This window comes from Lepisma saccharinum, chromosome 5 (assembly GCF_977018435.1).
Source record: "Lepisma saccharinum chromosome 5, izLepSacc3.1, whole genome shotgun sequence".
NCBI classification, from domain to species: Eukaryota; Metazoa; Arthropoda; class Insecta; order Zygentoma; family Lepismatidae; genus Lepisma; species Lepisma saccharinum.
Genome location: NC_139233.1, coordinates 5,854,645 through 5,881,909, shown reverse-complemented (window position 1 = coordinate 5,881,909; position 27,265 = coordinate 5,854,645). Strand labels below are relative to the sequence as shown.

General features: G+C 38.9%; 1 protein-coding gene across 19 annotated transcripts in view; it reads right to left on the bottom strand.

The window, feature by feature from the left end:
- The window catches only part of sls (sallimus), an 854,140-nt gene that overhangs the window by 803,050 nt on the left and 23,825 nt on the right, over window positions 1-27,265 (bottom strand). For all 19 annotated transcript variants that reach the window (XM_083122061.1, XM_083122066.1, XM_083122070.1 and 16 more), the window contains exons 2-7: window positions 23,826-23,998; window positions 20,514-20,706; window positions 18,287-18,400; window positions 17,175-17,352; window positions 9,588-9,682; window positions 5,861-6,106 (exon numbers count right to left, since the gene is read on the bottom strand). In XM_083122061.1, the coding sequence (XP_082978187.1) occupies window positions 5,861-6,106; window positions 9,588-9,682; window positions 17,175-17,352; window positions 18,287-18,400; window positions 20,514-20,706; window positions 23,826-23,995 (996 nt within the window). In that variant the 5' untranslated portion in view covers window positions 23,996-23,998. The remainder of the gene's footprint in view (window positions 1-5,860; window positions 6,107-9,587; window positions 9,683-17,174; window positions 17,353-18,286; window positions 18,401-20,513; window positions 20,707-23,825; window positions 23,999-27,265) is intronic.

Genomic DNA, 27,265 nt, shown 5'->3' with positions numbered 1-27,265 from the left:
CGTATGTCAGTGCTGTACTGTACTTTATATTTTAGAGCATATTTGTGAAAATTTTAGGTCACAAGTGCCTGTTATAGCATATTTTAATGAGTTTTAGGTCATAAAAATCCTATTCCTAGTAATAAGTAAACGAGAAGTCAGTGAAAATTTTTCCTCAACTAGGGTGTTTCAGTTTTTCACTAACTTTCCATGCATTACTATTATGGAATGTACTGAAATGTATGAATCTTCTTGCTCTTATTAGGTAATCTTGAGTTCATATCTGCTACTTATAGTTACTGAGATTTCTGCAGTCTTTATGTGGACTAACCTGACGAGACAAAATTAGAAGTCAAGAAATCTGAAATTAATGGAAGGTTGAAGTAATGTTGAAAGACATTAAAAAATATAAGTGAAAGTGGAATCAGCGTGTTCGGAGGATGCCTAAAAGAATATTGAATTACAGGCCAAAGGGAACAAGAAATTTAGGAAGATCATGTCTCCAATGGAATCATAATTTCTTGTAGTTGCTGATCTGGTCTTGGGTTTTGTTTTAAGGCCACTTTATGCACAGATAAGACTAATTGGGACTAGACTTGCAGTTTAAAGTGGGATTCAAATGACTAGCCTCCATCAGGCATCAATCCTGAAACCCTTTCATTAAACAGCTACTTACAGCTATGTCACACTATGCACATTTGCACATGCTTCGATCGTATCGGTGGCGCCTCCTCCCTCGACATCGTGGGCCTCAAAAAGCAATGGGAGTAAATGAGACAACCGCATATGAAGCCGTACACGAAAATTTCCTGGAAGTAGCCTTCAATGGTGGATATGTGCTGGAGTTCCCCTCGACACAGCGACAGTTGGGCCCAGCCCCCTGTGCCTCAAGTAATGAAAAAGAAGACACAGACCCAAGCCATACAATTTAGCTGGAAGTTGTTTTGAAGCAGGCAGCAATGCCAACCCTTACATAATGATGCTAAACCTAGCACAATATAAGTTTCATTGTGTCGGCCGAATGCGATACGTATTATTTCATGGAAGCGACGACAGATGGCAGTGCGCAAAAGAACGGAAAAGAAAACTGATTGTTGAAATTAGAATACGAGAAGGATGATTATATGTATTAAAGCAAATGAGAAATAAGTAAATGCAGATTACAAAACTGTATGTAAGTGATAAATAACATAATGTAAACAGGAGATTATGGTAATTAAGGATATACCCATATATGGAATATTCAGTAAAGTTAATAAGCTGAGTGAAGAGTTCAGAAATGTGTCCTTTTTCGATCTTTGAGATCGGATTTGATTCTGTTTACCTCTGGCAAGGAGAATATCACCAGGTTTTAGTTGTTTTGTCCCTGGTGGTGATGTATTCAAATTAGATGCCCTAAAGCATTTCCGGCTGTGCTGGTTATATTAGTAGCACTGGGCCACAGGTAGTGCTTTTTACTAATGATCCATGGTTATCTCCCTTTGGTTTTGGCATAGGAGGCGGCGCTGTTGTCAAATTAGATGCCCATAAAGTCCATTGTAGCTTTGATTTCCATTTCTCGATGCCGAAGAAAAGAGGAAAGCGTGCTGGAGAGAGAGTTCGGGAGTATGTTATGGAACGGAGGAGACAAGAAGGAGGAGAAACTATCCAACCTCTTGTTGTAAGCCATGATCCTTTGGGTCTCAAATACGATATTTCGAGAAGAGAAAAGAATTTTAAACTTATAGCAATAGATATACCAGTTTCTGCCAATGGAACTTACGATGATAGTCAAGGCAGTAATTGATTGATTGATTGATTGATTTATTAGCATACATTCAACTTTACAAAAGTTTGGAATTGTCACATTGTACATGTACATTTAGAATACATCTATAAAATTATAGGCATAATATAATATAAAATACAATAGATAGTATGAGATACAAGATATCATATAAAGAGAATAAATGCATGCTCAATGTTATTTTCTTGAGACAAATTGGCTAAAAATATGTTTTCTATATTCAATGTTCGCTTCATTATGTACACACATGTATATATGATGAGGATCCCAGAAGAAAGGTAATAAAAGATACCAAGTCATAAAGAAGAAGGCATAAGACAATTTGTTGTAAATGGAAGATTGAAGAAATAGATGAATTTTGCCAAAGAAGAAATTGAGGAAGAAGGCCTAAGACAACTTGTTCTAAATAGAAGAAATAAAGGATAAATAGAAGAAAGAAGAACAAGTCAATTATCTATCCATAAAAGAAATTGATTGGTATAAGAAGGAAAAAGGAAAAAGGCCAAAAATGATTTGTTGTAAATAGAAGATTGAAGAAATAGAAGAAAGAAGAAGAAGCCTATTCGTTTAATGTAGAAGAAAGAAGAAGGCAAATGTAATCTCTTGCAAAGAAATATTCATGTACATACAGGGAGGTTATTGCAGCATGCCACCGCAAGAGCTTCGGCCGCTTGCCGGCCCAGTCATGCAACAGGTGCCGGCAAATTGCGTAACAGATAGCCCGTTACACAAACCGCTTGTTTTGTAATGTTTCCACTTTTCACAATTATAGTTACAATTACAACTTAAATAAGCACGTACCTTGTCGTAAGGATGCTGTAAAAGGTGTCCTCTAAAATACAAATATTTCTGGCACTTTATTTTTGACATGTAATCTTTCTTAGACACCGCGAGAGCGTCGCCCGCTTACCGGCCTTGTCATGCATCAGGTGCCGCCAAATTGCGTAACAGATAGTCCGTAACAGAAACCGCTTGTTTTGTAATGTTTCCACTTTTCACAATTACAGTTACAATTACAACCTTATTTCAGACATCTAATCTTTCTTAGACATCTCTACTTTATCCTCGGTTGACAGAAAGGGAAGACAGCATCGCGGCGCATAAAGCAAACCGAAAGTGTAAAATTATATTTAAAACTAATAATAATGATGATCACTAACCTTCTGTGTTATAAATGATGTTGAAAATGACCTCCTTCAACACCAATACATTTCCGGCATCTGCGTATGAAATTCCTCTGAACATCCATAAGCTCCTCAGGTGTGATTCTGGCAATTTCTCTTCTTATATTTTCTTTTAAATCCTCTATTGTACGCGGGTTATTCTGATACACTTTGTTTTTTAATGTTCCCCATAAATAATAATCACAAGGAGTAAGATCGGGGCTACGAGAGGGCCACAACTCAGTACTGATAATTCTGTCCTCAAAAATCTCGGCAATAAAATTAAGTGATTCATAAGCAGTGTGAGCAGTAGCAGAGTCCTGCTGAAAAAATGACTGCTGGCATTCAATGTCCGTTAATTGTTCAAAAAAAGGTTGTAGTATGTCTCTTCGATACCTTTCACCATTGATAGTACCTTCATAAAAAATAGGCCCTATTATTCTGTGCGCATTCAAACCACACCACACACCAATTTTTGCAGGATGGAGCGGAACTTCATGCACAAGGTCAGGTTTTTCTGCGCTCCAATAGCGATTGTTTTGTGAAATAACTCGGCCATTCAATTCGAACCAAGCTTCGTCTGAAAATATGATTAATTCTGGATTTACTCTGCCAGCAACAATATTATCCAGCATCCAGTTACAGAATCAAACTCTAGTCGCGTGATCGCGCGGTTGCAATTCATGAACCACTGTAATTTTGTAGGGTTTTAATCTAAGTAATTTAGTGGCATTTCGTGCTGAGGATTTTGAAATGCCTGTTTCCTGAGCAAGCCGACGGAGGGATTTTTTGGAGTATGATCAAGTCGTTCACCAATTTCGTCTAGCTTTTCTTCCGTAAGAACACGTCGTCTGGAAACACGTTTCTTAGGTTCAAGAGATCCTGTCTCTCGTAATCTTTTAACGAGGTTGTAAACAGTATGTCTGTCCGGAACAGGATTGCCAGGAAATTTTCTTGCGAATCGCCTGACTACTTTTCTGCAAGAGTTCGTTTTCACGTAAGTATCGTACATAAAAACTCTTTGTTCAAGACTATATTTGTTTGGCGGCATAACTAATGAATGAATAACAAATAACACACGATAAAGCACTAGCACTTTAGCACACCAACTCAATAACACAGTATAAACAACACGAGTACTGATAAACGCAAACCGAAGTGAACACGTCTAAACAACTGGTAGCCGACAGCTGTCGCATTCGCGTAGTATCGAGAGGCTTCTCGCGGCTTACCACTACTCCGATAAGCCGCTGACGCTCTTGCGACATCTGAGGAATTTCGCTTCTAGCGTCGGCTCTATAGACACTGGATGGACCAAATTTTGAGGGAAGCACAACAAAAGACTACTCTATGAGGATATGTAATGCTCCTGCCGCAACTTTGAAAAAAAAAAATATGGAAATTACGACGTTCAGAAATTTTGCGTAATTACGGGGAAAATAGAACTTTGGGATTTGGCCCCCGTTTCCCCCTGGACTCACAATTGTCGGAATTTACATAAAATGTTGCTTTTTGTTCATTCTTACATTTAGAATTTAAATTTCTTAAAAAGATGCAGTTGTTGAGCAGTTATAGCCTTTTATATTCAGTTTATCCCATAGTAGCAAAAGGGGAAAAGTGCTTATTTCAAATGGCGCTCTCAGAAAGAAAAACGCACACAGTGTATGATCGCTACTTTACTTCAAAAATATTCACACGTTAAAATTAAGTGACACTGTTAAATAATTCGTTTATCTGCGCTTTCGTTTTGCATAATAATGTATACGTAACCTCCCCCTCGAAAATCTTGGGCACGCCACTGACTCTAGTGTTCAAAAGGATTAATCTTGTGTTATCTGCAAAATAAGAGTCACGGTTTTGTTTATTCGAAGGCAAGACAAGAATGAAAAATTGAATCCTTTATGTTGGATGAGTCATTGCTGTCAGAAGCGATATGGGCAGAAATAAAGTGCCAGAAATATTTGTATTTTAGAGGACACCTTTTCCAGCATCCTTGCGGCAAGGTACGTGCTTATTTAAGTTGTAATTGTAACTATAATTGTGAAAAGTGGAAACATTACAAAACAAGCGGTTTGTGTAACGGGCTATCTGTTACGCAATTTGCCGGCACCTGTTGCATGACTGGGCCGGCAAGCGGCCGAAGCTCTTGCGGTGTCATGCTGCAATAACCTCCCTGTATATCGTATAATCTCTGTAACTGTGAAGATTCTCAGAATATAGACTCACATTTTTATCATATCCTTTGGTTATAATACTTTCTTATTTGCATTCTCAAACAAAGAACCCATTACCCTGAAGATATTTGTAGCAGTGGTATAATAATATTAATTTAAAGTTGTACACCTAAGGAGCATAGCAATTGGCACCTAGCACTCTGTGTTTGCACAATGGGAAAATCTAGCATAATTTGCAAACTTGCTCCTCTGGGAGGGAGAAATTCACTTCAAAGGATGATATTTTGAAAAATTGAAAATAAAATTATATCCAGATCTTATATCCAGTCCAGGGACATGCTTTCCCACACACCCTCTCCTCTTCATCATTTCTATGTTCTTCCCAGTTTACCTCGCGAGGCATGGCAAGAAATCTGTACAAAGTTGTGGGGCACAAATAAAACAAATGCTCCACTTCGTAATCGATGAATCATCCCAAACTTTCTCTAGTTCAACATTTAACTCATCTCAGGAGGTTGACAACCCAGGGTAGGAGCCATCAGGCTATCGTGCGTTCCCTCCAAGACCTTGGCAAGAACACCAATTGCGTCTGCGCACGTGCAAAACATGCTGCCGGTGTCGGTGTTGTTGCGGAAAACTACCCCGGCAAAAGAACAGTACGAGTTCAAGCACGCTAATACTAACACAGTTGCACAGGACATGAAATACTTTATGCGTATTCAGTTCAAAACTAATATTATGAAAGAAAAATTACTTACTCTGCACTGAAGTTCAAGTGCTTCATGTTCTTGTCTCAGAGCTTCTGCAGAGGTGACGTCGTACCCAACCTCCTTTTGGGAATTCAGCAGAGATTCACCACTTCCCAGAATCCACTTTGTAACATGTGACACGCCATCTTCCAAGATGTTGATTTCTTTTGCGTTGACAAAACTTTTCTCCATTTCGCTCCAAGCTTCTTCCACCAGAATTTGTTTCCCTTGCAGTATTTCTAACAGTCGCTTTACCTGTTCAAAGAAAAGTACTCGTGAATATTTTAATGAAATATTGATGAAATCAAAATCTGCAAATGATCGAAATGTGAAGGTCCACGTCTGTTGTTGCCAGTAATGTTGATGCTGTGAGTGAAATGATTGAGAGATATCCGCATGTGACATACCGTGAGATTCAGGCATCCTTGAACATTGACATGAACGCAATACATACGATTTTGCATGGTCATCTGAACGTAAGGAAACTTTCAAGCCGTTGGATCCCACACAACTTGACCAAAGTTCAAGAACAGGCTCGTGTAAATTGGTGTAAAGAAATGCTCAAAAAAATTTACCAAGGCAAGTTAAATTTGGTGTACTACATCGTTACAGGGACGAAACTTGGATCTATTCATATGAACCCAAAACTAAACAGCAATCCACTGTTTGGGTGTTTCAAAGTGAGCCAAAGCAACAAAAGTTGTTCGTTTGAGGAGTGCTGCCAAGCAAATGATTGCTTGTTTCTTCGGTTATACCGGACATGTGGCAACAATAGCTTTAGAAGATCGAAGGACTGTAAATCCTGAGTGGTATACAACAATTTGTTTGCCAGAGATCATCAATGAATTGTTTAAAATAAACCCAAATCGTCGCATTATTCTTAACCATGACAACGCCAGTTCCCACTCAGCACACCAAACTGTTGATTTTTTGTCCAGTAAAAATGTCGAATTAATGACTCATTGTCCGTACTCACCTGATTTATCACCTAATGACTTCTTTCTGTTCCCACACATGAAAAATAAGATCCATGGTGAGCGATTTGTGTTGCCTGAAGCAGCTGTTGATGCACTCCAACTGAGATATCAGCTTCAGAGTGGAAAAAATGCTTTCAAAATTGGTTTGAGCGTATGCAAAAGTATATCAATCTTAAGGGTGAATACTATGAAAAACAATAAAGCCATTCCCAGAATTTCACATCTTTTTTTTTCATATTTATTGTAGAAACTTTTCCAGCAACATTCGTAGTAAAAAAGGAAGTACCCTCGACTGCTCAAATTATAGAGCAATATGCTTAGCACCAGTGGCCCAGAAACTATATTCACACATTATAGTAAGGCAACAAGTGGAAGACAAATTGGAAGCCTCATCGCCAAACTCAAGATCTAATCTTCTCCCTCATGAAGGCAATAGAGAAGATATTAAGCAGAGGAGGGGAACTATTTACAGTTTTTATTGACCTAAAGTCTGCCTTCGACAGAGTACCAAGAGGACAAACATGGAAGGCCTTTGATCAGTTACAAGTAACGTCAAAACTGACTAGAATAATTCAAAGTCTATATAAGAACGTTAAAGGGAATGTTAGAATAAATGGACAATCCTCCAAGGAATTTAATATGGGAAAAGGTGTAAAACAAAATGATGGACTTAGCCCTCTTCTTTTCATAATATTCGTGGATAAAATTATAAAACAATTCAAAAGAAGAACAAGAAAATGTAAAATTGGAAATTATATGTTGAAACCAGTATGGATACAGGCATTAGTATATGCTTATGATATTGTTCTCCTAGCAAAAGATAGTAACAGCCTACAAAATGCAGTCCTAGAGTGGTGCCGAGCATTCAAAGAACGAAAGATGGAAATGAATGTAAGCAAGACTAAAGTCATGCATTTTACTAAACAAGAACCAGCAAAGATGCGCATTCATGGAATAATTAGACCTTACAACAAGTAGAACAGTTAGAATATTTAGGAACCATACTAAATGCGAACGGGAAAATGGACTCTGAAATTAACCACAGAATTCAGAAAACAAATAACCTGTACTATAATATTAGTAACACCATTATAGGCAAAAAGGAGATCAGAAAGTTGGATAATGCAAACCAAATCGGAGAGCAGACATACTGCTACAAAAATGAAATTCTTAAGAAAAACAGTAGCAAAGACAAGGAGAGATATGGTACGAAACACAATAATAAGAAGACAATGCTTGAATCAGGATGGAAACCATCGGGGAAAAGGGAATTAGGCTGGCTGGGACATCTCATTAGGATGAAGGAAGAGAGAAAACCAAAACAAATATTTGAGGCCCGACCAGAACGAAGGAGAGGAAGGGGACGACCCAGGTTAAACTGGAACCAGTACATTTATGGACTGGCACAGAAGAAAGGAAGACACCAGATGAAGTGAAAAGACTGGCACAGGATAGAACTTCTTTTAAGAAGTGGCTGAAAGGACCTGATGCCTAAATGGAAATAGGGGAGAAGAAGAATAATCTAGTCTACAATTCATCACTTGCCTGAAGAAGTGTTACCATTTGCTTTGACATCTAAATTACACGATCATCTCCCCTTCCCCCTGTTGAAACATCTGAAGCCAACAAATTGTCCATTAATTAAGAGTGAATGGTGATCAATCACACAGGCGTTTGGCTCTTCTTAGCATCTAAAAGTAAGTGATTACCCCCTTCAGGCATCTCAAACAACAAATCATCAATTAACACAAAAGTAAATGACAACCCAGCTGGAATTTTCTATTGGTTCCAATTGAAATTCCAATTGGATTGAATTGGTTTCAATTGGAATGAATCAGATTCTATCGGTTGCCTAAGATAGGTATCGGAATGTATTGGTTTCAATCGGAATCTCAATTAGTGAATTGTATCAAATTGTACGTTTGTATATATTGTAGAATGAATATGTTATAAATTAATTTATTGACTCAAGGCACAGGTAGTTTAATTCTTGATGGGGCATCATTAGAAGTTCATTGTAAAAACAGCACACTTGAACTGAATTTCTTCTGAAATCTAATGCATACTACTGAAGTCAGATTTATCTTAATAAATACCTAAGAAGATATCTTTCTTAAGAACCAACTCAACCTTAAAGCAGCTAGTAGTTGGAATAAATGTTCATATTAGTTCCTATTTTTTGCAATATGGAATTTCCATGGTTATTCTTGTATGTATGTAATGCAATTGGAAAATTGAGAGCAATCTTTTGATCAACTAAGTCGATCTCCACAGTGTTTTCTTTTTTTATCACTTCTTCAAGTATTGTGGGTCAGATTCTTTGTTTAACCTAATTTGTTGCTGTTTTTGCAAGTATAAAGGAAGAACGACATGTCAATTTATGACTGAAGCAGCAGTTTTTCGATTTTTTATAAGTTGTGTTAAACACAATTGAGCTACGGAGTTAAAAATGTGTTCATATATTTGAAGAATTTTTGTATGTGGAAGTTTTTCTAAGTTACAAATTCCACATGATTTAGCACAGAGTTACTTTTTGTTTAATATGATTTCTGAATTGCATTTACAGTTGTATAGATAACAATTTTTCATAAGCAATAGATTGAGAACAATAAAATACTTTCCAATAGAAACCAATTCATTACAATGGACCAATCGGTTCCAATAGTGTGTCTAAAAACTCATATTGGCTATCGGAACCAATTGGAAAAATTTCCAGCTGGAACCTGATGAATAAAGTGATGAAATGCAATTCGATTTACCTTTTCCTTTGTATCTTCAACATCCTGGGGAAGAATCCCCCTTCTTTGGTGACCAGGTGCGTAATCAGCCTCAAACTGTTGTATCAGCTCTTTCCCTATAAAATTCAAAATTACATTACATATGGAGCAAAATGTGCATCAAAATTACATGAAAAAAGAGAAACAAATAAATACATGCATGTCGATAAAACTTTTGTCAATTATTTATTTCAATTTCTCATTCTTCCAAAAGATAATTGTAATCACATTTCATCATCATCAATTAGTTTCTTCACATGAAACCACCACTTTAGATCAATTGCAAGAAACTATGGGTTTCAATTCACACCAAAAAGAAAACATTGAGTTCATTCCTGTGTATGGTACTGTGCAATGAAGACACGTATGAGGCATGGAGAATGAGCTTCACACATTCTTGATCTTGGTCATAGTGGAGGGGTTATGATCAGCACCATGCTCCTGTGCCCTGCTTGCTCTCCTCCCACCCTCCCAGAAAAAAAATCCCTTGCCTGGAAAAGATCCTCCACACATCTATGCATATTTCATGGGTTATAGGTAGACCTCGGATTTTTATGTAATATCAAAGTACAAAATATGTACATAAATATGTAACAATAATTGATAAAATATGTACCTAAATATGTATTATCAAAAGGACATGGAGCTAAATATGTAGTATCAAAGAATATGTAATATTAATAACAATCGATTATCCAAGCAATTTCAAGAATTCTGCTAGTTATTTATTTTACTTAAACATATTCAACATACACTCCGCGGCAAAAAAGAATCCCCCCTTGTGATAATATCTAATATTTTTTCAAGCGGTATGTTTTATTTTTTTGTAATTATTTTGACAATTGTACATACTGAATGTAATTTTAACATTTTCTGATATTTTACTTACTCTAACAATGAAGATAATAATGAAGAAATCAACAAAGAAAGCAGTTAGTTGATTACATTGTTAAGCTTTATGGCCTTTATTGCCTTCCCTTATTGTTTAGTTATTTCTTGAAAAATGTAATATACTCTCATTTGCAATAAAAAATATAATAACAAAGAATTAACATAATTTGGATCACAATAATAATAATAATAATAATGTGCAAAATGTAGGAAAATGCAAGAACTCCCTCCTTCATGTACATAGTATGTACTTTAAAATATCACATACCAACTGTTGTAAATATTACATTGTTGAAATAAATCTACAAATGAAGAAATACTGCTTCCAAGAAAATTTTTACACTTTATTACTAGGGGGGGACGATTCTTTTTTGCTGTGGAGAGTAATTTTTAGCACATAAGGTGTTCAAATTTATAAAGTCCAAAAAACACAGCAACGTGTACATATTTATGAAACCAATTTTGTCAACTATTAATTACTTTTCACATTGCAAATTATTGTATAATACGTTCATATAATATATATGAAAGAGAGCTCTTTGTAAATTTCAAAACAAATTGTAAAATGAAGCATCTACTGAAAGAACAATCGGATGAAAATAAATAAATCGCTACTTTTGTACTTGTTGTACTGTCAATGGCAAAGATAATGGTAGCAGGGTGGCTACAAACAAGCAGAAATGAAATTCCCTGACTTTTCCAGGTTTTCCAGGACAAAATTTACATTTTTCCCTGATAATTACAAACTAAACTAAATCGATGATTTTGCAAATGGAAATAATAAACTCACATAGATCCAGGAATGGATTTGTAAAGTACCAATATTATCTTCTATGAAATTGACTTAATTTCTTTATTCTCTATGATTTGAATTCAGACTGCAAAATAGTGAATTTGGAAAATTATTACAATTCACAAGCTAGGGAAGGATTATGGAATTTTGTCATACGCAGTAAGTTTCAAATAAAATACTTGATTATTTTTAAAGTTACAACTAAATGAGATAAGAGTGAAGAGTGATTGATTAAGAAATATAATTTGTGTAATTTATCAGTCTCCTTATACATTCTCGGTATTATATGTTGATATTTCCACTGAAGTTTGGAACCCTCTGCTTGCAAGAACCATGAGTGCAGACTAATTTTTCAATTACTTCTCTCTTCTCTGTAAAGCAAACAACTAAACTCTTGCATATAAGTGAAACAATTGAATCGAACAAAATAAAGTGTCATATTTCCATACATTATCAATGGGATTTCTGCTTCAGTATAGTATATCCAAGTGAAGTACTGTGAAACTGACAACATGCAGTTATGCCATTAATGTTGACGAAAAGGGTATGTAGGTATTAGAAATTTAACGCAAGAAATGTATAGAATTGCATTGTATCCGATTTATCTGACCACACATTAAAACAGGAACACTCTAATAATAAAAGCTTCTTAAAATTCATATACGAGGGGCATCCTGAAAAAAGCTCCAATGGTACCTACGCAGCACTAGTGGTCGGAGAGCGACACACACACACATGCAGGCAGGAAGAAGTGGCATGTAGCTGTAATCTGGTACAGTTGCAATGCAGCCATTTTAGGACAGTTCTAGGTTAAAGATTGCAGCTCTCATAAAGTCTCCCTCTGACTGTGATGTATGCATGTATGTATGCATTGCATGCTCAGAATTTGGCACAAAGCCACCAGCAATCATGTGAGGTGTGCAGACTGGACGTCGTGAGTGATAGTATGGTCAGACGATGGTGCAGACAATTCACGGACGGTCAATCCAATGTGCACAACCCCATACAGCTGAGTACACGAGGGGCCCTTTGCATCACTTCAGGTGAGATATCTTGGACCACTCCCTGTACAGCCCTGGCCTTGAATGTACAGACTTTCATCTCCTTGTTTAACTGAAGAGGTTTCTGGCAGGGCAAGGATTTGACAGCTACACTGCGATAGAGATAGTTCCAGTATTTGCTGTCAGACACATATGCAATGGGCATACAAATTTTAGTGCCATGCTACGACAAATGCCAGAACAACGGTGGTGATTATGACGAAAATTAGGTTAGGACTCACTGTTACTAATGCAATAAATTACAACTGATATTCTTGTTTAATTTATGCCTAATCGGTAGGGACCTTGATATTTTGTTATTTTTTTTTTTTCAAATTTGTGTATTTTCTTATTTTTTACTATACGGTGGGTTTTTTTCCCAAAAATTCACATTTTCATTTTAGCGCATTTTCTGGCAAATATCTGAAATTATACCTTCATGGTGTTTTTAAACTACTGTTTCAAATTGTAAGGCACATGGCTTACGCCTCTTAGTGAGAGTTTGATATCTTGAAAGTTATTTTCCATACCCCCATTTTTAATTTTAAGGTAAGGATTTTAGATAATGGAATTTTCCCCGTATATACTGAAGGGTGCATAATGACCATAAGTGGCGACGCACCCAAAAAATTAAAATCAATGTCACATGACAGATACCGATATATTATGACACCAAAAATTGGCATTATCTTTTTTTGACTTGTTAGTGTTTTACGTTTCCCCAAATTCGAGGTTTTTTTTAGAACATTTATCTGCTAAATATACCAAATCTTAATACTCCATTGTTTTTAAAACTATTATTCTAAATTGTAGGTCACCTGGTCTACGTATTTTCGTGACACTTTGATATGTTGGATCAGATTTTTGAGGAAGTAAAAGTAAAGTGCTCCCCTGCACTTTTCCATGAAGGTGTATAGGGGTGTGGAGTTAGGGCCCCACACTTTCTTGATCATGGCTGAAGGTGGGGGTGATGTGATCAGCACCACGCTACTGGCTACCTTTATCCCTCAAAGTTTCCTCAAGGTACCAGCTTCATATGATGCTGGGTTGGGTGCCGGAGCAGTTTGAATAGGTGGAAAACATCCCGGTTCTCCCCCGCACAGGATCGACCCCGGGTCTCTCGCATAGTAGTTAGACGCCCTAACGACTCAGCTCCATTATTACTCGCTCCATCTGTTGACAAATCCCCTTACTACTCCCATACGGACAAGAAAAAAATATAATTCAAAATTATAATTCAATGCATTTTCCACATAATACAATTGTATTTAGAGGCTTAACCTTTACTCCCCCGATGATACCATATGGTATCATCAGAGTAGGGGTGTACTGACCCGATGATACCATATGGTATCATGGTGCTGATTACGAAATGAATGTGCTTTTTGGACCTTCATACTCTTATGTTTGGGTGGAAACTCTGACACAGGTCTGGAGCAAGCCTGGGAAATTCATATTGATGACCAACCTCCCCCCTCTCTGCAACATATCCATGCCACATTTCCGAACAGAGTTTCACATTTTGGCTCATTATTCAACTTGTATGGCACCCAGGAACATGAAACATGTTTCAATCTCTTTGGAAACGTCCATTCTTTTAAGAGAATACTAAGGTTCGCACCTTCTCCCCAAAATAACGGGAAAAGAGGGGGAAAACTCCAGATTATTTTTTTCATTGAAATTCGGGGGTCACCCCCCCCCCCAACCCCTATTCCTCGGTTCGGCGTTCTGAATTGTACACGGTTGCATGCTCTGATGTTTTAGCTGCAAAACAAAACTTGTCCGAAGTAGATTGCTCCCATATTGGCCGAGTTATAACAATTTTCTGAGCAATATGCAAATTACCTATATTTCGTAAAAAACAAAGTTTCACATTTTGGCTTATTATTCAACTTGTATGGCACCCAAGAACTTGAAACATGTTTCATTCTCTTTGGAAACGTCCATTCTCTGAAAAGAATACTAAAGTTTGCGCCTTCTCCGCAAAATAGTGGGAGAAGAGGGGGCAAACTCCAAATTTTTGTTTTTCCATTGAAATTCGGGGGTCATGCCCCCCCAAACCCCCTTCCTCGGTTCGGCGTTCTGAATTGTGCACGGATGCATGCTCTGATGTTTTAGATGCAAAACAAAACTTGTCCGAAGTAGATTGCTTCCATAGTGCCCGTGTTATAACAATTTTCCTCCAAAAATGCAAATTACCTATTTTTCGTAAAAAAAATCACATTTTGGCTTATTATTCAACTTGTATGGCACCCAAGAACATGAAACATGTTTAATTCTCTTGAGAAATGTCAATTCTTTGAAAAGAATACTAAAGTTCGTGCCTTCTTCCCAAAATAGCGGGAGAAGAGGGGGCAAACTCCAGATTTTTTTATTTTTCCATTGAAATTCGGGGGACGAGCCCCCCACCCCTAGCCCCCTCCTCGGTCCGGTGTTCTGAATTGTACAGGGTTACATGCGCTAATGTTTTAGCTGCAAAACAAAAGTTATCCCAAGTAGATTGCTCCCATAGTGCCCGAGTTATAACAATTTTCCTCCAAAGTGTGTTCGAATTTAAAATTCCCACCGAGAAGCCCAGGCGAGAGAAATTTCTCTCTCTCTCTCTCTCTCTCCCCTCCTCCCTCACTGGTTTCTGGCGTAGGTTGTGTTGCGCATAAAAGGGGCCTAAAAGTTGAGGCCGAAACTTACGAACGAGATTTCCTGTTCCCGTGCAGAGTTCTATAACGATATCTTTAAAAAAAAAATTTAAAAAATTTTAAAAAAAGTCAATGAAGACGAAATTCCCTGACATTTCCCTGACTTTTTTTGACACCTCAAATTCCCTGACTTTTCCCGGTTTTCCAGATCTGTCGCCACCCTGGGTAGGTAAATTGTCCACCGCTATTTTCACTACTTTTTTATTCTACATCCTAGTGTTGTCTTAAGGCATGAAACTATGTTGGTTCGAAACAGGCATTGTTCTCTGCTTACTGACGTCTTTATTTCAATTCATTGTCATCACATTGTGGAATTCAGACCGAATGAAAATGGTGGTGGACAATTCGCTTACTGTTACTTTCGCCGTTGGGTGTACAAGTGAAGGAAACATATTGTGTAACTCGCTACATGCAGGAAAGTAGCTTTCTTGTCCACCAATGCCAAGTTTATAGTTTTTTTTGTCTAAACCTAAAAGCGAAACGAAAATATATAACCAGAAAAGAGGGGGGGAGAAACTTCAACATATTTCGATAAATAACAGTTCCCATAATTTTTTGACCTTCAGCTTGTCTTTCGAATTTGCAGTCAATTTTAGGTGACCATAAGCACTATGCATCTCATTGATTAGAAAATATGACATCATATGAGGTACAAATTTTCTTCATCATGTTTCAGATATCAAAAATATAGGGAAAAGGATCAAGTTAGGAAAAAAATTACCAAAATATGTTGTTTCATGTAAAGTAAATTAGCAAATATGTAAAATATGTAATATCCTGGCAAATATGTAAAAATATGTAACAAAAAAAGGTAAAGTGCTCCCCTGTGCTTAGCACCAAGCCATGAAGGCGTATAGGGGGTGTGGGGGTAACGCCCCACACTTTCTTGATCCGGTCGTGAGTGGGGGGTGATGTTATCAGCATCATGCCCCTGTCCGCCTTTACCCCCCAGGGTTTCCCCCAGGTACCCATGTCATTCGACACTGGGTGGGTGCCGGAGCCGCTTACAACGTTAGAAAAGTTCCCAGATTTGAACCGGCCGGGGATCGAACCCGGGACCTTTAGCATGGTAGTCAGACGCATTAACATAAAACTTATGCAAAATCATTGTCATTGAGTTGCTGTTTAAAGTCCACTTTATGCACAGTAAGGCTAATCGGGACTGGACCTACAGTTTACAGTGGGATCCGAACCACTTGTGCCTCCACCGGGTATCAAACCCGGGACCCCTTGATTACAAGGCAATGACGCTACCACTGCGCCATTGGGGAGGCCCTTTATGCAAAATCATGTCAGTTATATAATTCGTTGACATTTTCCAGTTCAAGGTATGTATCTAGAAAGGAATAGAATATGTAATTACATACAAATCAGAGCTCTAGTTAAAGGACACTGCTTGATTGATTCATTTATTATTTTACATCGCTTTGCTGCCATTTTGGCTAATTGCGATGAAGATGAATGGTGATGATATGAATAAAAAGACAATCACAAACATATAATAATGACACAACAGAGGATTATACTTACTGTGTGTCCAGACACCAGAGCCTCGCTATATGCAAGTTGTTAAGTTGTTATTTTAAGTGCACAGATATCCTAATCGGGACTGGATCCAAATCACTATGTGCCTTCGCAGAGTATCAAACCCAGGACCCCTTTATTACAAGGCGATGATGTTACCACTAAACCACCGGGAAGGCCGTAGGAAGAGAGGTTGGCATCACAAGCACCTGATATAAGAGGCACCATTTTACCTCATGTCACTGATACTACCTAGTGAGTAGAAGAGGCCATGTCCAAAGAGGGATGGTGGGTGTTATAACCCCCTTTGGCTCAGGATCCCTAAAGAAATAACTTTAAATGCTGAAAAATATGACAAAATATAGGACAGATTACTAAGAAATAAGACATAACCTCCCTGGCCTCCCCGATGACACAGTGGTAGCATCGTCACATTGTAATCAAGGTGTTCCAGGATCGATACCTGGTGGAGGCACATAGTGGTTGAGATTCCACTCTAAACTGTAGGTTCAGTCCCGATTAACCTTTCTGTGCATAAAGTTGACTTAAAACAATTCAAACAATCAATTCATAAGTTCAACATTTTCTCTCTATATCGAAGGATCCTCCAGTTGAATGCACTTACCTGTTAGCAGCACCTTCTTGGAAACATCTTTCGTTGATTCATACAACTCTTTGCTTAACGTGAGAGCCTCTTCAATGCTGCTGACCCTGGCGCCTGGCCTGTAGTTGATCAGCCTCTGCCTTACTTTTTCCAGGTCGGATACCACAGCCTCCGCATCTTTGGTAAAAGCTTCAACGTACTGAAAGAAAGTAAAAGCATTATGGTAGAAGCACACACAGATCCATGGAGAGGCATTTGGGGACAATCACCCCTCCCAAATACCTCAACTAGGTTTGTGCCTACATTGTATTTAATCAATGTTTTATTTGTATCTCACTACCGTACATGTAAGCTAACCCTTACTTCATTGGTGATGAACATTATGGATATTTTGTAAATACTGTAATAGCAAATGTCAATTAACATTATTATTATTATTATTATTTGTTACTAATTATCTATTGAGGTCTTCTGGCAATAGTCTACATTCCAAATCAAATTTAAATAAATAATGATCCTAATGCTTCATGTATATTTTTATATTTTCCTGGCTCAACAGGAGTGACATGATTCTAGAGAAATAGTCCTTGTTTCTTTGTTTCCCCACTGATTGCAGTATGTTTATATTGTTATGTTTATCACTACAATGGAAAGATATAATGATGGAAGAAAATAATAAACCTTTTACTTGTCCGGAGTACGAGCCCAGTAAACATTTTGATTAATTCATTTTAATAGCATAGGCTATTTTTGCCTTTTACACCATATGGAGAAAAGTCCCTTAACTAAAACAAAATGGAGGACAGGCCATTAACAAGAAAATAAAACATGCCTTAAAAACTTCCTCACTCAATTTTTAAAACTAATTCATTTTTCATTACTGAACAAGAACTAAAACAACTGTCGCTTAGGACTAGAATCTCTACCTATTAAAAGCTGTGGCTTTAAAGGAACGCTCAGCACACAGGAGGACAAACACAGGACAATACAGTCCCACAAAGGACTATCCTGGCCATGGGTCCAGATACCAAGAAGCAGTTACCGGGGTGTACTATGTGGAAGGGAGGTTGATATTTGGGTGCCTTACCCCTTACACCCCACCAAGCGATACTTATGAACTCCACTGTACTTACTATTCTGTTTTGAATCCACTGATTGTGATCGTACGGCCAAGTTCCATTGAGCTCTTCAGGCAGCTGAGCAGTCTCGAAGTATTTGTACAGTCTTGAAAGTGGAATGTAAATTGGCTGGAAGAACACAGAAATTATGTTAGCATTATGCGATACTGCTGCTTTTCAAACAAGTCAGTTGATTGTCGACTTATAGAAATTTTAATTACACAAATAGAAAGGTTTTACAATGTAGTTTACAAACAACAGTAATTCAACAATTCATTTTTAAATTATGTCTGAAAAATAATGAACGTCAAGTGATGCCCTTTTTTCCTATACACACTCCTTCAGCCCTCCTTGAGATTGCTCTTCTTAATGTTTCTTCCCCAAGCATAGTCAATTTCTTCACAAATGTAATTCTTCAGCTCTTCTTTGTGTGTGTGGTTTGTTTTTTGTAAACCTTTGCTTTGATATCTCCACAAATAATAGTCAAAAACTGACAGGTCAGGTAACCGAGGTAGATTCACTAATTTTTAAATAATTTTCAATGACAAACACCTGATGCTCACAGGTCCATAGTGCCATGGTTTCTAACATTGCATCATCTACGCCAGTGGTTTCCAAAGTATCAGCGGCGGCTCATGACTTTTCATAGATGCGTGCTACAGGTAGATGTTGTTTCTTGCATTTACAATTACCCTCTCCCCCTACACACACACAGACACACACACCCATACACTCACTTGGAACCGTTAGCATACGCAGGGTTTTCTCCCGAGGGGTCTGGAATTGTAATGGTCTGTATCACATAGCTGCTTTCTATGTACAGCCGGAATAAACTAAAATATTTTGCAATCACCAATTTAAACCTTCATTTTAAAAGTTATTCAAAGACAAAAATGGTAATCTGAGAAAATTTTAAGGGGTGTTTGCATTTTCAGAGTTCTTTGCTGCTTTCATCCGAAACTCAAAATTTGGAGATGGGATCCATTTCCTAGCCCCAGACTCGCGTACGCCACTGCTTGAAACAACAGAGCACAACTGATCCTTTACAATGACTGCTCCATATGCCACGTGCATGACCATGAACCGTGCAGAAAAAAAATTGTGTCTGATTCTGTAAAGCTATCTGCAAACTTTCTTCTTACACTGAGATGACAACACTTACCATGCTGTGAATCTGTGTAGCATGCTAGCAGATGGATTTCCCGAGCTCAGACCCTACCTCCCCCGCACAACCGAGGGGCATTCGACCAGATTCAGCGTGCCACGAGGTGGCAAAAACGTGCTATGAAGCCAATAGCACTGTATTCGTTGTAGCTTAACAGAGTGCGGAAAACACATAGCGTGCAAATTTTTCAGTCTCTTAACGTGAGAAGTTTCATTTCACTTCAGTGTTTTATTAAATGTCTTCAATCTATGAAATGTGTCCCTTTCTTTCTTTTCATTTTAGTAAATTGAGTAACATGTTATAGCACGGTAGCATGTATTAAGGAGCCGTCACTGCAAAGCATGCACTGCAGCGTCTTTCCATGCCATGCCATGCCATGCCATGGCTTAGGGTCCCTGGGTGTATAACTTGAGAACATATATGTCAAGTCATACATCCAGGGACTCTACCATGGCTAGCTTACATGGGTGCCAAGATATGTTCCAATATTTTTACCGAAATTCAATCAATGATATCATTGTTCCAAAATATGTTTTTATTTAGTACTTTTTACACATAAAATGAATCTGAATTTGAAATGTGTTTTTATTTTTTAACTTAAGGCAAGCAACCTAACATCACTAACTAAACATTGTAAGTGTTAGATAGGCCTACATTCTGACTTGGGCACTGCAGAAAAATCTTGAAACACTAAGGGTGCCTTGAAACGAAAAAGTTTGGGAACCCCTGGTCTAAGCTGTCTATTGGCAAGGGGCTGAGCTTACCCATCCTCCTCCTTGCTGAGTATTGATCATTCTGAAATCATGCATTCCCTCCATCTGCTCCCTCTATTAACCACCAATATAAAAAAAATGTACAAAAGAAAATTAATACTTAACAAGTATCAACCACAAGAAGTACATTTACTTCTTGTGATTGATTGGTGTTCATGTAATAAAATTGGTGTTTGGCGTTTCATGTAATAAAATATGCTCAAACTTTTTAAATTTCTAAAAAATGATTGCAAATGACAAATTTTCAATTGGCATTCCAAAGGTGCAAAATTAAGATTAGTACAAACTGATTCAAGATCCTTACCTGACCTTCCTTATGGCTTCTAGTGCAGTCAACACGTTGCTTGTCCCAGAATACATCAGGTCTTACAACAATTAGAGTCCCCACAGCTGTTCCCAGGGCCAGTTCAACTTGTCGGGTGCATGTCCGAACAAGTCGCCAAGCTCCACGATGAGCATCTATCACGACTGCCAAGCCACTGCGTCTGGTTTCCAAACTGAAATTAATATTTTTATTACTGAGCAGCAGTATCAATGCAAATCATGGGATCCTCTATGAACTTTGATACAGCTGACTAGACACATCTAATAGATAGGCAGGCAATCATACAGTCTGAAAAATTCAACTGACATAGCCCACTTTAATTTCTTTCTCTGGGGATGTGACACGAGTGAGAGACACTGACGAACTGAAAGCCAGAATAAGAAACGCTATAGCCACTGTGCAATGCTGACTCGAACCGGGCAAGAAATCAACATTCATTTTCTGTGTGACAAATGGGGTACACATTCAAGTGTACTAACAAAGTTCTTAAAACTTTTTGAGTTTATCTGTACTGTACATCCATGCTATTAGTTTTGTTGCATCTTCATTCTGTTCTGTTTTATGAGTGGTGTATTCTGAAAATCTGATTGGTTTACCACATCATTTCTTATTTATTGTATATATATTTATTATTATTACTATATACCCCATCTAGATTAATTAGATATAATAGAAATAAAACACCAATGCCTAGTTATGCAAATACAACAAAAAAATATGTCTGGCAACTTCAAATTTCCAGGCAATTTCTATACTTTTCTATTTTTCAAAATTGAACCTGGATTCCCCTTCACCTTCCCCCTGCATACAATCGGTGATGATAGCTGGTCGTCAGAAGGGTCAATGGAGAATAATCAGTGACGTACATAAACCAGTGTTTAAGTTCTTTAAATAATATATTAAAATTCTGGTTTAGAAGTTTGTTTTAATAATAGTTTGCATACTATATAATATAAAAATATATGAAAAAGTTGGTTCACTGGCAATAAACAAGGTAACATGGAGAGTATGCCACTGTTTTAACCACCCCAGTCAACACACTAACGTTGCCACAACGTTGTATGAATGTTGTATTTATGATGAATGTTGTATGTAGAGGTACAACGTTGTGATAATGTTGCCACAACGTTGTATGAATGTTGTATTTATGATGAATGTTGTATGTAGGGGAACAACATTGTGATAACGTTGCATCAACATTACAAAAAATATTCCACTGAATACGCTTTAGTTTGGATGATCACCACCATGAGCGTCACAAGCGTCAGATCGGAGTGTTTTGTTTAATCTGAATTTGTGTGTGCACTGACCACCAAACCTTATATTTCCTACAGCGTACACTAGATGGCAGTGCGACTCAAATGCAAAACAAACATAACTTTTAGTAACACAAATAAGGATACTTTCGATTGTAAGTAGTGAAAAATGTGTTTTATTATCCTTCGAAAGATGTGTGAATATTGAAGTTGTAAGGAAGATCAGAAAATGAAATGTGTTGAATACAACTGAAACTCCCATGATAAATATTTTTTTCCAGACTATATAATCAGGAACTAAGTACTGCAAAAAGAAACTGATTACCAGGTGTAGTTCGAGATTGGTTAATTCATCAAAATCACCAGACTAACAATTGCCTACTTTGGTGGAGCAGGAAAAGTTTTTATAATATGTAAAGAGAAACTGTGATGTTACAAACATGAGTTTTTCCTGTTACGCATATGTATTATATACAAAAATGGCTTGGCAAGATTGCTAATAGCTTACCATGCGAAATAACCATATTTTAAATATGCATTGTTATATTCGTAAATTACAGAGGCAGCAAGGTAATGTTGGAAAAAAGTTGTGGCAACGTTAACCCCTGACATACCTAACGTTGCTACATAATGTTCAGTATATGTTGTGACAACGTTGTCAACCAAAGTTGCAGCAACTGCCACGTCCCTCGCGTAAACACCTACCAGCTTAGCACAGGGGAGAGACAATGAGATACCTCTGGGCACAGATCAGGGTTACTAACGCTACAAATATATGGAAAGAAACAACATATTTAACCCACTACTGAGGGTACAATTCACACTATATTCTTGATTAATTATGTACAAATATTAAATAACTTTTGACGTCTTTTCATACAGTAATTTTCTTCTATTTTTATTTTTTTATTAATTCTAACCAATCCTCTTCGGGCTTCTTCTTTTTATAATCAGTATGGCATCTTCTTCTTATAATTAATATGGCGTCTTCTTCTCATAGCCTCTTCTTCTTATAATCAATGTGTCATCTTCTTCTTATAGCCTCTTCTTCTTATGCTCAATATGGCATCATCTTCTTATAATTAATATGGCATCTTCTTCTTATGATTAATTAATCTTCTTATCCTTGTATTAAATTGCCTTCTTCTTGCAATTAATAAGGTTTCTTCTTCTTGTAATTATTACATAATGTGTATTTTTTTCTTCTTTGGGCTTCTTTGTTGATCTTATCCAAATTGACGGAAATATTAATAAAATCGATCTCCCAAACAAACAAAGAGAAAGGGGTTAGTTAAAGATCGCCGCCTGGCCGGCGCTAACCTTAACTTGGAGCTACAATGTATGCGCCTCCAAATGTGCTCGGGTGCTGCCGAGAAATGGCGCTACACCTGGGGAAAACAACCCAAAAGCCGCACGAAACTCTCAGTTCGTGGGAACTGTAATAGACACAAAATCGAAATTGCAATTCGACTTCTTTACTTTTGTATATTAATCGCTTATGTCATTACTGAATGATAATTCCCCTTTTCTCCTTATTTATATCATGTTATTATTTTAAACTTATTATTCCTTATAATTAGTATTAATATATACAATCGTTATTTCATCACATCTGCTCTCTTCGTTGTCTCTATTTACAATCGTATAAGTAGTCCTGAGTGGTGCCATCTCTTACCCACTTTCCAAACTTATTTATGCGGCATCTTTTATAACCGTTGTTCCTCTTGCATGCTGCCATCTATGGTCCTTTATTTCAAAGAAAAGCAACGCAGTTTGTGTACGTGACACAACGTTGAAAAAAATTACCCTTAAACGTTGACACAACGTTTTCACAACGTTGTATCAACATACATTCAACGTTGTAACAACGTTAGGTATGTTAGGGGCTAACGTTGCCACAACGTTGTGGTAACATTACCTTGTTGACTGGGACGATTCAAATGTGTCAGACATTTTGAGAACACCCTGTAACTTGACAAAGTTAGATTAGTGTGGCTAGATGAATGAAAAATATGGAATTAATACTCTTCCTTACCTGAATACAGTGGTGACATATCTGAGAACAAGATCCAGGTCTTCTTTCCTCCAAGGGTCAGTCTCCGCAGGGACCGTCACCAGCAGAAGTGGCCGCCCCTCTCGGTCCCTCCCTCCGGGCAGGATGGCTGGACGGGCATGTAATGCACCCAGTATGTCTGATGCTTCCATTTCCTTCAATAGGAAATATATTACTGTAGCAACTATGACATTCACGGTGCGAAATCAATTAAGATTGGTGGGGAGGAAGATCTTAATTTACACACACACACATAGGAATGTATCAATTAAATTACTAAAGTCAATATAGGGGAGTCCCGCAACATGGCTGTGCGATCTAAGTGCAAACTTTGGGCAACGGGGCGTGCGCAGGTTCGAGTCTCCTCGGGGAAACGTAACAACTTTTCTCCTGAGATTTCGGCCTGTGTATGGAACCGGCGGCCACCCACCACCGTGAGAAAATTGGGGAGCTACGAATGACTGGCGTAACGCGGTCATATAAAACCTACAACGACTGGGGGTTCGTCGTGCTGACCACATGTCATCCCGTAACCGGTTGGATGATCATCGTCACGATTAGGCAAAAGTTCCAGAAAAGCGACGCTAAATAAAAAATAATCAATCAATTAACATCCCCACCTAGAAAAAATCAAGGGGAGTTGTGTCAGGACCTCGAGGTGGCCATAAGAAAATCCTCATGCTACTGAGCCAGTGCCTTTCTCAAAAAACTCATGAGGAGATTTATTTTACATACAATGCTGTACGATATTGGTTTCGACAATTATAATATTTTATCCTCACCCATCCGCTAGAAATATACCTATTAAAACACATCTGCGACTGTAGACGTCGATGGACTGGTGGCTCCAAGCGTCCGCGTTGGACATGCTCTCTATTAAAATTTGGGAAGGGAGATTTTGGCAGGGCAAGAGTTGCAGCTTGCATAGAGAACATGACTGAGTTCAGTACCAGACCGCAGGCAGCGAGGACGACGACGGTTTTCCAGGATAGGAGCCGGCGGGTGGCAGTTGTCGCCGAGCATCGTGGGACTTCGGCGGAACTTAGGCGGGACGGGGGAGCGCGTGCGTGGATACCTAACGGTGACAACCAAGCGCACAGCTCGACACACGACTCACGTACCCGGACGTGCGTTCCCGTTTGCCTGCCGGACGAGACGACTCTGAAGTTCCTTTCTCCAAAGGGGAAAGCTTAGAGTAGGTGGTTCCATGGTTGCTACTGCAAGGACCCTAAACACCTCCCGAGTGGCGGACGGTCCTTCTTAGGGCCACCAACGCTCGTGAAGGAATTCAGGATGCCTTCAAGGGAAAGAACAAACACCGCTAGTGCTGAAGGTCCTTCTCAGGACCCGAAGCACCGAGCAAAACTCTCCCCCACTAAGCGCTGAGTCCTTTTCAGGACAAAGTACTTTTTGGCGGGAACTTAAAGCAGAAGACGAATGTCACATTAGGGACCAAGCAGTGCAACCCAGGGTAAGGTAACAACTCTCGATGCGGCTAGCTGCACCTCCGGGCGCCCGGCACAAGCCCCAGTGGTGATAAATAAGACCGGGAAGAACGCAAGAACGAGGATGTCGCAGGAGGGGAAGTTACCTAGCAACAACCGCTCGAAAGCTCATCCTGCGGAGGAGGGAGTGCGTGGACCTGGGTAAAAGCGGAGATGAGGAGGAGAAAGGCGAAGGCCAGCAGAAGCTAATCAGATCCGACCGGGTTGGTGGCCCTCAAAAGGGCCGATTCACCCAAGTCTGTTGGGGAGTAGCGACCCCCGACAGCACCGCACTCCTACGCGCCTTGTGGCCATAGGGCACCGGGGACCATGTGTCTGTCGTGTCATCCTAGGATGATAATTACCCCCACTCGGAAAAGAACCTAAGGAGTATAGGCAGGCACATGAGCATCAAGTATGGTTCCCCCGGGTAGGAGTGCATCGTCGTATCCCTGTAGTGCAAGGATCGAGGGTCCTAGTTTCGGGGGACCCCTTAGAGCTCCGAGGTGCGACAGGAGTCTGTTTCTGGCGAGAAGTCGCCTTCCCCAAGGGTAAGAGAAGCCAATGCTGCCCAACGCCCGGACCCGAAACTGAAGCGCCGATGGCCGGAGAAGCAGACGGTCTTGACTTGACAAAGACCTCTCCTCCTTTTACCCAGACGTCTGTTTAAATTCTTCAATCCGGCTAACTTTTCGGCCTGTATATCAAAATTAATCTTCGTTCGGCTTTTTTGTCCAAATTACGGTTGTCAGTCGGAATGTGTAGGTCCTACTAACACTTAGAACCTCCGGATGGCTTTCGGGCTGAACCTGCATCTTTTTCCTAAATTCCCGATATCATCCTCTCTCCTAGGATTGAATCATTAGTGTGTGCGAAGTTGCTCCCCCTTCTAACGTGGGGGTTCCTAGCACACTAGAATCTAGATGACACTGCTAATTCAAGACGCGGCCGAGGTTTTTCCCAGCTTGCTGGGTTTTTACTCGGGAGTTTCCCTTCACTCTCTTGTAGTTCTTTCAACTCTTTCTAATTTCGACACTTGGTAAAAGTCTTCTTTAACAAGACTATAAACCAGGAAGCATGATACCAGATATCCTGTAGGTAGTTTGTTACTATAAAATAGAGCATGCCTGCATGAAATGGAATTTTCCCCAAGGGAGAAATCCCGCTAGACTGGATCTATTCTGAGGGGAAGACTACGCCTAGGCAAAAGGTCAAACATGGGGCTATAATGTATTTGGAGAGTACATTAGTGTCTCAGTCGAGGTCTGCGCCTTTCGGTGTGGTTGCCGGTTGACTCAGGTGGTAGGGCACCACTCACCCCCGCGAGCTCCTTTGGGAACGGGGTTTTTCTCTTTTTTTTCTTTTCTTTCACATCTGCGACTGTGATTCTGATGCGTTGCGATCCATAGCCTACAGACGATGACGTAGCTTGTAAGTAGGGTTTCCGAACCACCCTTGTTACAAGAAGGCATCGCTGAGCTAGGCCAGATTCATTTTATTACACAAACGTCACTCCCTGCCTCTAAATAGGTCACCCAAGCAGCACGTATAAAATTCGCTCTCATTTACATACTTGTCAAGATACGTAAACGTTTTCCGGCAATTAAAAACTCCACTTAACTCTCGCGCACAAACGAGCCCCGCACTCTGTTGTACACGCCTTCCATTGCGTGACTGCATGGGAAATGCCATCGCATTTATAGTCGCATCGAACGCAGGATGTTACGACAGTGAAATCAAGCACCTTTGGTAAAACAGGAAGTGTATTCCCATCTTGTTGATACTCCACGAAAACAAAAGCGGCATTCGCCATGAGAAATAAAAAGTTACCTCAGTGTTTTATTAAAAAACGCAACAACTGATTAAGTTTTCTAGTGCCTAAAATATCCTACTCGTATTTTGCTTCTTAGGACCAATTTTAGGTTTTTGTGCCTAAAT